This window comes from Cydia splendana, chromosome 12 (genome assembly GCF_910591565.1).
Source record: "Cydia splendana chromosome 12, ilCydSple1.2, whole genome shotgun sequence".
NCBI lineage: Eukaryota > Metazoa > Arthropoda > Insecta > Lepidoptera > Tortricidae > Cydia > Cydia splendana.
This window is the reverse complement of record NC_085971.1, coordinates 14,327,467-14,344,073: the sequence shown is the minus strand read 5'-3', so window position 1 is coordinate 14,344,073 and position 16,607 is coordinate 14,327,467. Positions and strand designations below refer to the sequence as shown.

The 16,607-nt window shown below is 35.8% G+C and overlaps 1 protein-coding gene and 1 long non-coding RNA gene across 3 annotated transcripts in view; one reads left to right on the top strand and one right to left on the bottom strand.

The window, feature by feature from the left end:
* The window catches only part of LOC134795744 (uncharacterized), a 333,124-nt gene that overhangs the window by 159,206 nt on the left and 157,311 nt on the right, over positions 1-16,607 (top strand). The gene's annotated exons all lie outside the window — the stretch shown is intronic.
* Positions 1,463-16,607, bottom strand: part of LOC134795719 (allatotropins-like) — a 113,821-nt gene continuing 98,676 nt past the window's right edge. The window contains exons 6-7 of one of the 2 annotated variants that reach the window (XM_063767669.1): positions 4,800-4,887; positions 1,463-2,371 (exon numbers count right to left, since the gene is read on the bottom strand). In XM_063767669.1, coding sequence (XP_063623739.1) covers positions 2,330-2,371; positions 4,800-4,887 — 130 coding nt within the window. In that variant the 3' untranslated portion in view covers positions 1,463-2,329. The remainder of the gene's footprint in view (positions 2,372-4,799; positions 4,888-16,607) is intronic. The other variant, XM_063767668.1, reaches the window with a different exon arrangement.

Genomic DNA, 16,607 nt, shown 5'->3' with positions numbered 1-16,607 from the left:
ATTCACATCTAATAGATATCTTACTCTATCTAACGTAAAAGTGACATTGGTTGCCCGAATTGCGCTGCAAAAGAGAACTAGTTGATATCTAAACTATAACGTATCCAATACGTGTCGTCTCTTGTGAATATCTTGAAGTTCGAATACGGCAGTTAGTTTGCTATACTATCCTTATTACTAGATCTAGGCATCTGGATCCAGGCAGCTGTTCAGTTGCTTTCATTATCCTAGACTAATATTTGCATTCAGTTTAAAAATTTTAACTAACGTAAATGGAAAGCGGAACTTAGTTTACGTATAGTTAGCAGTAATTTATGCTGAGTTAGCAAATTTTAATTCATTTCAGCTAGCAACGTTCTGTCTTCTTCTTTTCCGAATTCGAGTATGGAACTCATATACCTACATATAAATAAAAGTACAAGTTCAAAATTCGAAAGAGCAAAAACTGGCCTGGGTCTAAATGATGATTCACGTTAGAACGGCCCGGGTCCGGCGGAGGCATTAGACACTTCGTTTTCCATAGAAAGCATCACGTGATCACCGTTCACCTGTCATAGAAAGCCTGACCTGGGCCGTCTTAAGGATGACTCACGCTAGACCGGGCCGTGCCCGGGCCGAGGCGTCCGACATGTCACCTTCTATGACGGATGATCGGTGATCACGTCGTGCTTTCCATGCATGCATGCGTAGTACATCGTGCATCGGGCTCGGCCCCGGCCGGCCCGGTCTAGCGTGAGTCATCCTTTAACATGAGTCATCCTTTATGAGGAGTAAAGGTGACAGTCCCTTTCCAAGGACAGCAGCACTTCCATTCATTTTACTATGAAAATTGACAATAACACCGACGCGTTCGTACTAGTAGTGCAGCTGCGGTCAGAAATGGAATGTTACCCTAAAAGCAAATTTAATGAAACCACTTTTTTGGTACCCGATAAATTTATTTCATCCATAACGTCGATAGTGTTTTTAACAACAAACTAAGTAAACATTGGGTATCCAAAACATTGATTCTCGAATATTTGACTCGCTAGCCTAGAAATTATCATATCCATTATGTAACATTACATGTATGTATGTAGAGCGTCAGAGGTAATACAAAATATCAACTTTAAAAATTCACTTTGTAAACCCCAGCCTAAATAAATGTGTCGATAAATAAGAAAATGATGCCTTTCCCCTTTTTTTGAAAATTTTACAAATATCTTTGGCAGAACTAAAGTACTCTGATAACCACTAACGTTAAAATATAATATTTTAGTCTTTTACCTCTTACTACTACTTCTTGATTTTCAATATCTAATAATAAAATTTCTTTATATATGTACGTCACGATGGCAAAACCTCTAATTATAAGATTTTTTTGAACTGAAACTATATAAATATTGATTTGAACTAACACGATTTTTAGTCATAATTTATAAAACTGAACTTACTCGTACTCTCTCAGGACTTAATCGCGTACACTTACGTTTTTTCTTTAGCCTGACGTTTCGAACGTGACATAAAAAAATAAAAAACGTACGCGAACAAGTCCCGATTTAGTTTTATAAATTGAAACTACATGTCTAATGTTTAAAACGTTAACATAGCTAAAACAAAATTACCATTTCCCTGGCCCAATATTACAGGGTTCTATGTTACATTTTCTAGATAGTTGAAATGCGACTTAAATGTCACTATGACAAAGTTCAAATTTCAGTTCGATAAAAGTGAAACAGAGCCCTGTAATATTGGGCCAGCAATTTAGCAACCAAACTTAGGTAGATACAACTAATATAAAACAAATGTGTTGTGGTAAACAGTTATTTTTTATATTTATTTTATTGGAACAGCACCTACATATTGTCTCAACCTTAGACACAAACAAGTGCATAAAAAGGAAATATAACATCAAAAGTACAGAGGTCGCACTAGGGTGACGCACATTGAAAATCTCGAAATTTTAAATATATATTTTCAGTATAGATTTGTGACTAAATTTGAAGACACACATTCATATAGGACTACACTTTCCTACATAGATATAAGGAATTACTTTTTGGACAAATTCTTATGCCATTGACATTGTATTAATTTAGAAACTATTTACAATAATGATAAAACATTGTAGATATATATTACTCCAATTTTAAACAAACTATACAATAGCAGAGTACAAAAACATAATTACCACTTTTTTTTTCAAAATTATTTAGTTTTATTTGATATCACAGTACCTATAGTAACATTTTAATTAAGTACTATTTTTCAAATCAACTTGACAGTGTTGGTACAAATGTATATAACGGGAAACAATCCGAAAGTCTACAACAAATAACTTAAGAGTCGTTTACACGTTCCTGAGGAGTTCGTCCGATGATAGCATGCCGTCCTGTAAACACAGAAAGTACATAAAAAAATTGTATATTAAAAAGTGAAAAAAATCAGAGGCAGCACATTACTAGACCAATAGAAACCGGTCAGTTGAATAGTATATAAAAAGTGACCCGTTTAAGAGGGGATTAACGCGAAATTGTAGTTTATATATTGAATTGTAACACGTTATTACAAAGGCAAATGCTATAAAAAAAATCACACGGAAACTAGTAAGGCCAGACTCCAACCAAAATCTTACAAGGTATAGTTGAATAATCGAGAGCGTGGAATTGCATATGTAGTAGTATTGTTTGTTTACAGGCATTCTATATTTGAATTTTCTATTTTCTTGTACTATCAGCATACAACCACTACAAATGCAATTCCATCTTCTCGATAATTCAACTATAGGTAAAAGCTTGTTTGATAAAATAAAATCGCGAAAACTATATGTCTAATTTTCATTTAATTTCAATTGTATATTGTTACCCTGTATACCACAGCAGTAGGTATCATTTTTGTATAATATACCTAGTCGAGTTATACCGGGTGTGGCCTGTAACATGAGCAAAAAATTAAACTGTAGGCTGTACTCCTCATACTGACCAACATTTGTTCAGCGACTTTTAATAATAACTTGTGGTTTGATTTTTAATACACTTTAAAGTTTATTCTAAGACGTAATATATTGCGAATTTTGTTATGTTTAAGGCGTGACAAGCAACGTCAATCACAATGATATGGCGTGGCGATGGCGTCCATTGAAGATAATATTTATTTTGTATGAAAAATAGGGAGTCTAAATACTTCACAATTTTTAAAAGTTGTTGAACAAAAGTGTCACCGTTTGAGGAGTACATTCTATGTTTTAATTAATTGCTCGTGTTACAGGCCACACCCGGTATAACCGACGGACATGACTATTTTCAGTGAAAATTTTATACAGAAGTGTATTTTCAGAGTTATAAAACGTTAAAACCATCGCGATGACCATATCTTCCGTCACGAGTTTCGCGCGGCGCGCCATATCTTTTATTCCCTTCTAATCACCTGGCTTTACGCCCCCACGCCACGCTCTTGGGTGTACTTATAAGAGCTAACTAATTAATTAAACTGCTCGTAGTTAACGTGCGATGACGTCACTTCAACAAGCCAAGGTGCACTTGTAGTACGGGAACCAATTTCCCGTACTTCGCTTTACAGCGGGTACTTTCGCTTGGCCGTGCATACTGTGATGGCGTAAAGGATTTAATTAGGTATTTTATGTAACCCATTCTGTGCTAACTACGATATTTTGTCGGTAGTATAGGATTTTTACTATATGCCTGGAAATATTTACGGTAGTCGAGGTAAAGTCATCTACTACTAATCGTCGCTTTTTTCTCGCACCAAGATGAGATATTTATAAAATAGATATCAAATCAATACCACATTTAAATGTAAATACGCACCCACATGTCAGGAGCACGGTGCTACCGCAAATTTTCACTATTTATTAATATATTTAAATAGGTATGCTACGCGCAACGATGTGATACGAAGCGTATTTGATTTGATATTTGTACAAGCAAAATGCACTACACGTGATACCAAATAAAATGTGATACGTAAAAGAAAAATATTTTGTATATGTCGCGTGTGTGATACTATCTAAAGCTCTGATATTTGATATTTGCAAAATAGTTTTATTGCAATAAAACACAATTTATTAAACATAATTAAATAAGCTTAATAAATAATACTATAAACTATCTATAAATAAACTTAAAATAAAAAGCCTATAAATAAAAAACATCCCCCAAGTCACTGCCGATGGGCAGTGTGCCCAGAAGGCTGGCCGCATTGCTACTTAAATAAAAAAAAATATTATACACGTTACATTGTTTTGCTACATTTATTTTCTAAACAAACACTCAGACTGTTATAATCTAATTAGTATTCTGAATACATTTCAACCCTACAATTTCTAGCATTATGATTGCTCATTCATGTTTTAGAATATTTTGATGTGATGTAGAGAAGCATAAGTAGAACAACTTGAATGAAATCGAAAAATAACTGTTTTATATATTTCGGCTGATTTGATGTCAATGTTTTCAATTTTTATTCGCGATTTCGGGATTAGTCTTATATTAAAAATTGTTCAGCATGTGATGATATCCATTTTGCAGAAGGGCTTAAAACACTGGAGGCATATTCTGTCTGAAATGCAATCAAATGCAATCAAAAGTCGTCTTTTCGCTCACACTTATTGGTGCGCTCAAGGTTTTTTTTTATTTATTTATTTTATTTAAACTTTACTGCACAAAAGAACAAATTAATGTACAAAAAGCGAACTTAATGCCATGCTATGAGGTTGTATCAAAATGAGATAAAAATCACATCGAATTACGGTATACGGAATCCTCCTTTACTTACTTATAATGTAATCTGTTTGTACAAACCTGGTTGATGTCTACGAATTTGCGGACCACGGATCGCGCGAAGTCCGGGTTGTTCACAATCTCGTTCACGAACCAGTCCAATGGGATGCTGGGAACAATTTAAATACTTTAATCATCTGATAATCATTTTATGCATACACGTACAAGTTCGGTCCTATAATACGAATAAATATTAAAATAGGTAGTTAATTCAGCCAATTAATAATTAATTATTAATTATTGATTGACTGATTTGATTTTTTTCCAAATCAAAATCAGTAGGACAGTTGGACGTAGTTTAGGGGATAGGTACTGTCAATAAAATAAATAAAACTAGTAGTTCGCCCCGAACTGAGAACTCGCGGTTCGACACAAAGATCAATTGAATGCAGTACTACTTAGTCCGAGATGGGCATTTCGTAATTGATTGATCATTTTCGAAATCTGCTCCCCCTAAAACCTATAAAACGACATCCATGACGACTTTTATGACATAGTGCATGGCCGCCATTTTGGAATCCAAAATTGTCATCATTTTCGAAATTTGCGCCCCCTAAAACCTATAAAACGACATCCATGACGACTTTTATGACATAGTGCATGGCCGCCATCTTGGATTCCAAAATTGTCATCATTTTCGAAATCTGCGCCCCCTAAAACCTATAAAACGTCATCCATGACGACTTTTATGACATAGTGCATGGCCGCCATCTTGGATTCCAAAATGATCATCATTTTCGAAATTGGGGCCCCCTAAAACCTATAAAACGACATCCATGACGACTTTTATGACATAGTGCATGGCCGCCATCTTGGATTGCACAATAGGCATTATTTTACAGTGATTCTGATTATACAGTTTGACACAAAAAGTGTATTTATGTCTGGGATAAGAACGATCAAAAGTATACACACACATTGACACATTGGTACATTGAGTAATTATTTATTAATCTAAAAAAAAAAAACAATATTATAAATGTGTAAACCGAGCACTTTCATTTGATACGAAACTCGACCATACTTTCTTGCAAATAAAATGACCAGAATATCAAGACCCCTCACAAATAGCTTTTTAGCATTTTAAGCTCTTCTAGCTCAATAACCTCTTGATCGAGCCTGCTCAAAATTTAATGACTAATAATATTTGATGCCCTCAACTATACGTTCACCCAATTTAAATTAAATTAGAACAAATTTACTTAAGTTCTTGAGTATCAAACTATCCTCTGATAGTTCAGCTTAAAAACATCGAAATGCCGGGACGTGCCGCTAGCCAGCCGCGTGTCCCAAGTCGAATGTAAGAACTTCGCTTCGCTTCGCTTCGCTTCGCTCGCTCGTTCGATTAATTTTGACAAAAATACTGACCTACCCCAGATAAGTAACTAATATTTCATTCTAAATATAAATAACGTGTTATCTACCATTAGCTGTGTAAGTATTGTATTGGCATGTGAAATATTTACTTATATTTTATCAATAAAAGATTGATTTATTGACAAATGGATGGATACTATGAAGTATTTGAACAAATTAAATTATTTTTCAGAAAATATTTTAATTTGTTTTTATCAAGTAGAAACACTACTATATAAATTATAAACTGAAATAAATGTCATATACTAAGAAAAAGTGACCAAGGCCTCCAGTGCCCCAGGCTGGAATCGAACCAGCGTCCTCTGCTATCGCGGCAGGTGCCTGAACCACTCGGCCACCGGGCCACAGCGACATTAGTCAAATTTTCCAAGTATATGCACTTCCTACTGAAGGCTTGTGGCGCCCCCTAGCCATCTCTAAGGTAGAACAGTATGGTTCGAACCTTCTATCTGGATCATTCTCATGATGATACCGAGCTAGCGAGAGAGATGGCGCTGCCAATCAATACTATGAAGTATTTGAACAAATTAAATTATTTTCCAAAAATAAAAATTAAATTATTTTATTAAAATATTTTCTGAAAAATAATTTAATTTGTTCAAATACTTCATAGTATTGATTGGCAGCGCCATCTCTCTCGCTAGCTCGGTATCATCATGAGAATGATCCAGATAGAAGGTTCGAACCATACTGTTCTACCTTAGAGATGGCTAGGGGGCGCCACAAGCCTTCAGTAGGAAGTGCATATACTTGGAAAATTTGACTAATGTCGCTGTGGCCCGGTGGCCGAGTGGTTCAGGCACCTGCCGCGATAGCAGAGGACGCTGGTTCGATTCCAGCCTGGGGCACTGGAGGCCTTGGTCACTTTTTCTTAGTATATGACATTTATTTCAGTTTATAAATGGATGGATGTCTCTTCCCTTAACTATGTCCTTAAACGTCAGGTTTGAAATCAGAGTAAAAGATTGTAAGAAGATAAAAGTTACGTAAATAAAAAATAAAACAAATCAATAGCAAATGAAAAAATCTAACATTATTTTCCTTAGAGCATTAAAAAACAGTTAGGTATCAATTTTAGAGCGTAAAATCTTCAAAACATCACCAGGCGGCTTAGCACGGTCGCGTTTTTATCCCTTCTCACCATGCCTGTCACGTTCTAACAAGTATGTAAGTGCGAAAGGGACGCGCATAGTGATAGTCGATAAAAATGGAACCGTGCTGAGCCCGCAGGTCATCGTGGTGGTGGTTTTTCTTTTCTTATTATAGGTAAATATCTTCTCAAAACAATAGGAAGTTTCATCTAGAAGCATAAAGCCATGACATAAGTACCTATTAAAGTAAGTATATTTTGTAAAAACCCTTTAGCGACCGTTTTATCAAACATGAACAAATTGTTAAAGTATAACTATTTCCCGAAAACGAGCACCTCGATCTTTTTACCGGGTCGTAAAATTCATTTTATTACGACTGACCACGCGAGAATTTGCGAATGACGCCATGAAAAGGGTTGGTGAAATAGATTTGATAAATCTATCAATTCCAAGTGTGTATTAAAGTTTTGAAAAAAATCAGGGGTCACGGTAACTAAATGAATAAGATGTCTTATTCTAAAAGTTAACACTATGTAATTAGTTATTTACAGTTAAAGGGCTCAGCTAAGTATAGGTAAAATTAACCCCAGAATTTATTTGATCCATCTAAAAACCTATTTTTTAATATGTGTTATAACGTAAATAATTCAAACACTTTTGAAATGTTTTAAGCCTATTAGTAATCGAACACTGAGAAATAAATTAAATAAATATTAAAAGGCTTCCATTCTGCTTAATTCGATTATAAGTATAAAATAAATGATGAAACGTAGTAAATTAATAAAAATCTAAGTATTTTTCACATATAAACTCAATCGAGGAACTTTTCACGTGGATCGGATCCGCTTGGAATTCCTTCTGCGCCAAATCTTAATCTCCCTTAAATGTGTCAAGACAAATGTACTCGTATCTTAAGCTTATACGCTCGAGGTCGAGTGAAAGTGTGAAGTGGAGTGTTTGGGGGCAGCCTAATCTAATTGGTTCGGTGATTATCTGAACAGTCGGGACTTGAATCACGTTTTGGGACATATGAGACGTTTAGACAATCTAAAGGATTCGTCCTTTACAGTGTATTTATTGGATACCGATAAAAACACAAACATAGGACACAAAGTTAAGTTAAGTACCTAATTACAAGTTTTTCCGCACACATTTTGTTTATTTTTTTATAAAAAACAATAAAAAGCGCATCGGATATTATCGTATCAGATATTAAATCGTTTGTGAGAGATTTTAAATCGTGATATTATTATAATGCCACAAAGGAACCACGTGAGTTTCAAAGAAAATGTGGTTTAAAACGTACTCGTTTTATGATGAGCAACTTTATATGTCTTAGAGCCAGACTGTTAGTATTCATGAGCTTCATAACACTTAACTTACCTCCATAGGTATGGTTACAGATATCAAGGTGGTGATTTTTCTTTTTAGTGCCAGTATTATATAAAATGTATTATTTATTCAACTTAGAAGCAGTGGTCAGCGGAAAATGAGAATGCCAATAAAACTAATTCTAGTTTATATTCCGAATAGAAGGATCAAAATGTAAACTAACATATTATAAAACACACACGACTCGGTCGTTTGATCAAAATGACCAATACATATATAATTCCATACATACAAAAGGTTCTTTTCACGTGGTAATTTTGTTTACATTCCTTAAAGAGATATTTTATTGACCCAGATTCCAGTGGAATTTCTAGTTAATTTCGCTAGTTTAAGCTCTGAGCTCTATACATGCGAGTACATATATATTGTAACACGAATCCGTCAAGTGTACACAATAGAAAATCCAATCAAACATTTTACATATCCTGCCATTTAACATCATTCCACCTCACCTTAACCCTTCTTTGCATGGTGATGGAAATTTCCATCATAACATTGTCCTATGAAATAAAGGTGCTTTCGGAGGTGATCGATATTTATTTTTAAGACTGTTAACTTTCAACACTAATCCATTTTCTGATTTTTTACATAAATTTACGCAGTATTTTAATTTATAAAAATTACATTTGTTTTAAGACGAAATGTCGGAAAACTTGGAAAAACCCAGAAGTTGATTTTTAGTATGTGATTTTGAACGGTGTTTTCAGGGTTTGTAATTATTTTATATTTAAAAACTCTATCATAGGTATATCACAAATAGTGTATTTGGTAGTAAAAAATTTCATATATTTATTACTGAAAATTACATATTTACATAAATATGATTTAGCCTATTCTACTTCTAACACTGATTTCGCAGTGAAAACGATGTTATAAAATTTTTAAAATTTTTCCCATAATCCGCAAACAATTACGTAGTAGGTAATACATATATTAATTTCGGGAAAAAACAAAAAATCATGCAAAAAAGGGTTAATCGTATCTAACGAAAAATGCGAAATTCCGATTTACGATTCGTGTGAAAGCAAACTTCTTATTAGGTAGAAGTTAGGCAGGCGATGATATTAAAGGGAACTCTGTAACTCCCCCCTTATTTATCTACCTAACCTACCTTAATATAACATCCCCTTTAGATTTACCCTTAAAATATGGCCATGTGATCGTCTAGCTAGTAGTTAGGACCCCTCGAAGTGAACCGCAGCAACCTCAAATTCTTTAATGAGTATCAGCTAAATTTTGGACTCTGACTTTATTTATTATTAGTTATTACCTAGATTTTTGAGAACAGATATTTATGGTAATAAAATAATTATTTATGAAAGTAAGAAATAATTTAAAGAAAATTATTTAGAGAAATAGAAAATTATTTAGAATTTATTAGTGCAACTTAAATGATGGTGTAAAATGTACTATAATGTATTTAAGTATTACAGCATATATGATGATATAAATATATAAAAATGTTGTTGGTAAAATCCTGCCACACCTATTAAGCTTCCGGGATAACATAGAAGCAGCACTCCTGAGATAAGCTCTTTTACACCCTAGCATTTCAAGGTTAATTATAATTAACTATCATCTTCTAAACGATGTGTGATTTAATCACACGTGCTGCTCCGTACGCCCGATGCAGGTCTGGAAGCTCTTAGTCCGATTTGCAAGTATTAATCGGAACACCTACCCTACCAGTTTAGCCAGACGGGCTATGACCAACACTTCGTAACCTAAACGCACCTAGATGATGATGAAAAGAAGTGTCAAAGTATCCATCAATCATCATAATTACTTATCTTTTTTATATTCAAAAGCTAGGGATGCTAATCCCATAGTCCCATTCCCCAAAGCTGATAATCTAGACAGAATTCCTAGTTCTCTAGATGTATAAACGAAGCACCGAGTTTATTTGTTAACTATTATGTTTAGTAGAGGTCGAAATTGAGTATTCACTCAATAAATCCTTTGTACTGCTTTTGCCTGACAAAGTTTCCCTAAAGCAAACCGTTCTTCAATCCCAGAATAGTCTGCGTTCCTAAATCCAGATTGATAATTAAGAGATTATGTTATAAATACCTGATTTTATTACTCAGTACCTCGTTCCTACACCAGACAACCAGAAATGAAAAGTAGAAATAAAATTTTATAGAAGCATTAATTCTTTCCCCATATAAATGAGAAATTAGAAAGATTTAGGCAGTTAAACTCTTTACCTTTTAAACACACATATTTTAGGATTAAGAAACCATATTTTAAAACCCTTAAAGATAAATATATATCAACCATATCAATTTTATAGACCCTAACTAAAAAGAACATTAATAGACAACAAAAGAGTGTGTGATTCTACCCTAATCCTACCCTTTGTCCCTAATCTAGTACATTCAAAGCATAGTTCGTTCTTACCATCGACCTAATGCTTTGTAATATACGCAAGTGTGGTCCCTACCAGAAGCTGTAAAGTTCGGCAGGCGAAACCGAGAAGGCAACCTACATGCCAGTGTATTTGACTCCCTCCTTATCGCCCGCGGGCATGGTGGATAAGAATAAGTCGCCCTATTCCGTGTATATAAGTGGACCAGTACCCTAGCACATACACGCACTAATCACGAGGGAAACTCTGCCACAACAAAGACTAAGTGTAATATCAGTCACGACAGAAGTCTGTCCCCGCAACCAGCACTAGCATGAACCGGAGCACCGAAATATATAAATAAATTTAATAGGAGACCTAGTCTCAATTACTGTCGACTTCAGTGGGCCCAGATTACTCCGGATGACGCGCACGTGACGTCCCCACATCCATCTAAACAGCTGGGCCTTGAGACTAGTGAGATAATTCGTCTCTTATGTTGATATAAAAGAGACGCCAAGTCCTCTCAAACTTGGAGCAATAGACTCCTAACCATCCAATCCTTTGGCACCGTTAGGCGGAGTGAATGGTTAGCTGGACAAACTGTCAGTCCAAACAATGATCTGGCTTTTAAAATAGCAAAAATACCCCATAGAAAAACACTAAAATAACTAAGTTATCACTAAATTAAACTAACTCAACAGAAAAGTGAAATTCCCTTAAACACTGTCATCTATATTTAATGTTACGAGAATTTCTTCCCGCAAAACCAAACACAGACACTATTCCTAGCCCCGGCTATGCATTGACATTGTCCCTGCATAACATGACGGCACTTAGAACACACAGCGTAGAGAAAACTTCACAATAACTAAAAACCCACACATGGCAGTAAAGAATCTCCACAACAGTCTAAACTTAGCGTTACGACGATTAAAATCCCCGCAAAACCAAGCACAGACACAAATTCTAAGTTTAAATTCACCAGGATAATTCCAAGTAAAAACAAACAGAAAAAGTCGCGGAGAAACTTCACTTCCCCGCACTACGTTACACCCGAAAACCAGAGTCACTGCTAGCCCGGTCGAAGAATGAATGCCCCTCCCAACGCTCCGCACCGGCCTTTTATACCTTTTACTATGGCGACTGAATGGCGACATAACGGCGACATAACGGCGACTGAGCGGCGACTGAGCGGCGACTGAGCGGCGACTGAGCGGCGACTGAGCGGCGACTGAGCGGCGACTGAGCGGCGACTGAGTGGCGACTGAATGGCGACTGAATGGCGACTGAGTGGCGACTGAATGGCGACATAACGGCGACTGAATGGCGACTGAATGGCGACTGAGTGGCGACTGAATGGCGACATAACGGCGACTGAATGGCGACTGAACGGCGACTGAACGGCGACTGAATGGCGACTGAATCAAAACAAAGATACTGGCGACTGAGTGGCGACTGAATGGCGACTGAATGGCGACTGAGCGGCGACTGAATGGCGACTGAGCGGCGACTGAGTGGCGACTGAGTGGCGACTGAGTGGCGACTGAGTGGCGACTGAATGGCGACTGAATGGCGACATAACGGCGACTGAATGGCGACTGAACGGCGACTGAATGGCGACATAACGGCGACTGAATGGCGACTGAGTGGCGACTGAATCAAAACAAAGATACTGGCGACTGAGTGGCGACTGAGTGGCGACTGAGTGGCGACTGAATGGCGACTGAATGGCGACTGAATGGTGACTGAGTGGCGACTGAATGGCGACTGAGTGGCGACTGAATGGCGACATAACGGCGACTGAATGGCGACTGAACGGCGACTGAATGGCGACTGAATGGCGACTGAGTGGCGACTGAATGGCGAATGAGCGGCGACTGAATGGCGACTGAGCGGCGACTGAATGGCGACTGAGTGGCGACTGATTGGCGACTGAATGGCGACCGAATGGCGACTGAATCAAAACAAAGATACTGGCGACTGAGTGGTGACTGAGTGGCGACTGAGTGGCGACTGAATGGCGACATAACGGCGACACAATAGCGACATAACGGCGACATACTGGCATAAACATTATTCCAAAAGTACCAGGATGCCAGAATTGCAGAAGAGGTCGTTTGCCTCGGGCGGGTAACCGACAACAGGTGTCTTATTGAGACAAACGTATACCAAAAATACCAGGATACCAGAACTGAGGAAGATGTCATTAACCTCGTGGCGTGTAACAAGGTTTGATTCAAGAAGAAAGATCATAAGTTCCAGGTTGTTTACTAAACCATATGTCTTAAATATTAAAGTTCACTATTGCTTACTTCAGAATATAAATCATGTCCTTTTTACTCACGCAGTTTAGAGAAAGACGGAGCTATTTTTAATGACATCTACGCACACATTCATAGGCAATAGTCGAGTAGTCAGTTGGAGTAGACTAAATTATGATAAAAGGGAACGTTCGAAAACTCATCACGTACGAATTTGTAAGCATTATTTTACTTTGAGATATTTTTAGTTTACTTCTGAAAAACATTCCTGTATTGAAGTTTTTTTATGTTTATTAGTATCTAGTATATTATTTAAGACATCCGGAATTTAGAGAATTAATTATTTTAATATTTTTATTTATCTTATGAATTTTTAGATTTTATGTTTCGAAATTGTACTAGCATCAGCGTAACGGAACGTCGAGCTGTCTTCATCAGTTTTATTGTCAACGTCAATACCAATTTGTTGTTGATTATTTCCTGAGGGTTTATTTTGTTTATTTCTAAGTTAAAATAAAGATTTAAAAAAAAGAAAGTCACGTGATACCTATTATGGATTACCATGGAATTGCTTCAAGTTTCAACTGTTAGAATATTCGATGGAATCATGAATGAAATATGCGACTGAAGAGGTCTTTAGTTTTACAAGGTATTTCCTTTTATTTTCTGTGTTTCAATGAAAAATGTGGTTAATACTAGGCAATAGGCATACGACTAGTCACAGTTCGCCCCCGATTTAAGTGTTTTATGAATTACTACAGTAATTTGTAAAAGACTTCAATCTACTCTAGATTAGTCGGATATATCCCCCCTTTTCTAAACGTGTAGTGTGTGTCTCAATACTAAGTGACCGCTAATGACTCAGCTCTGAAATTAGTTCATCAGAATTCCGTCAATGAACCATGACAACTTTTTCCCCAGTCACCTCGCTCCACCAAAGATATTAGGTTGTGAATCTAATAGGCTACTAATTAACCCGTCCTTGCCAGCTCAACCCGGCCGCGTCGAGTATTACTCTTGTCTCTACCCGAATTGCGCCGTACACTTCCGTAGAAGAGCATCTGATGAGACAGCAAAAACTCCCCAAGCAAAACGAAGAGACCTTTAATTTTTATAAGTACGAAGCTTTCAAGTTCCATCGCCAAAATTCGAACCAATTTTATTGCCTTATCACCCTCAACCACGTTTTCTTGGCGCGTGTCTCATACTTGAATAAAATATACCGACGTTTAAGTTTGTTTGGGTGTGTATTTTTTTTTATATAAACAAACTTAAAATTGACATAAATAAATACCCCAATATGGTATGATAAAGATATTTTTGTTTGAAAAAAAAAATATCGACCAAATTAAACAAAATATTTGCTTATAATTATTATACCTCATATTGAAAGCAACATAATATATCTAATTAACCTCTTGAAAAGAGCCTCGTCCTTTTAGACGCTCACGGCCCTTAAAATATGTCGAGTGTCAGATATATCTCACCCAATATGAGTGTGTGGGTTTCGTAAGGGTCTTATTACCTTGTGTAGTACTAGCCATAAAAACCTACCCTTTTGAATGGGTCGAAATTTTAACCTACCGATAAGATTTTTCTGGCTAGTTGTGTATCCCCGTCCCTCCCCAGTTTGTTCCCCTGCAAATACCGACAAATCTAGTTTGATTACCCTCCAGCCTTTGTCTATCTGTATCAATCCATTCTTTCCAAAGAGGTACACCCATCAACTTGACATCCGTCATCTCATATCATACATCTCTTTCATAAATCACCACAGACTCATAACTATAAGCACTCAATACACACACATTTTCATTCCTCCTCTGTTACACTTTCACACTGATTTCTACAGACAGCCAACGCGTCGATTAGTAATCAAAATGAGAATTTATATTTATAGCCACATATTCATTTGAAAAAAAAAAATCTTACTCATTTTGTCCTAACCAGATGATTTTAATATCTCTCAATTTTCCAATTAATATATATTATTTTATGTTTATTTATTTATTTAATAATTACTAGTTAAAAGTACTTTGACACTAAGTATTAGAATCAAATGATATGCACATAAAGAAAAATCTGCACTTTTGTTAGATTTTATGATAACGCTCCGCGATTAATTTCTCTATAATACCTATCTTTCGCTCTCTTACTGTCGTTCAACGCGCAGCATCGACAACCTACTATGCAATAAACCACCGCGGAAGTATACAGACAAAGAAGAGTCGAACTTGAAACGCGCTTAACCATTCCGCTGCCAAACCATGGCAGTTCACACGGCTGCTTGTAACATCTAACTATTGCTCATAACCGTACATTGTATAGCCTTTAAACGACCTTAATCTCACTACCCCAAAACCCAGGCACAGCCACGAATATATAAAAAACTGACCTAAAGCGATTATGCGATTAATACATTTAAAACCATAATGAAAGACTCTACTTGTACGTTGTTTTTATATAATTAGCCCATTGGCCAGCCAAAATAATGCAAACATGCTCACAAATAAATAAAAATAAATTTTATAAGACATTTATAATGATGATTTCTATGAATGATGATGATGATAAATCAAAAATTATAGTAGCGACGAATCATAAAGTATAGTAACATAAATGCTGCAAAACATATTTAAATAATTTTTTAAATTTTTATAAAATTATTATCCGTTTTAATGCATTTTTACCAGCCTATTTACATTATAAAACACACACCGTTTGACTTAACGTACCTATAAAAAAAATCCAAATCATAATATTATTAGCCATGTTATTCAAATTACTATTGTGAGATGTACTAACTCGTTTATGCACTGTTAGTGTTAGTGCTTAAAAATGGAGGCCTAGGCACCCTAAAACATCCGCGCCAGTGATTAAAAATACGTGAGTGAACATCTAGGTATTTTAAGAACTAAGTACCCAGGTGCTCCTAATACAAATACAACTGCATTGGAAGGGTTAGGTAGGTAATGAATCCATCTTTGATATAAAGAGTAAGTAGGTAAGTATTTATCTAAACATTGTGCAACAATTCATTTGTGTAAATTATTTTTAAAAAATAGCCTACTGAACATAAGTTTATTCATAACTCCAGTTTATTTTATAACGCTACTCGTAGATACATATCCAAAATAAATTTTATTTATGCATAGTTTTTAAGAATTTTGTAAACAAACAGACCACAGGACTAAAATAAATAAAATAAAATAAAGTTCTAAAGGGATCCTAAATATATTAATAATCTTGCAAACCAATTTAATAAACTTAAAACCAAACAAAAAAAAATATATTTACGCGCCAGGATTCGAACCCAGTCCTCCTTCAAATATTCTTCATACATTTGTCCACCTTGAGA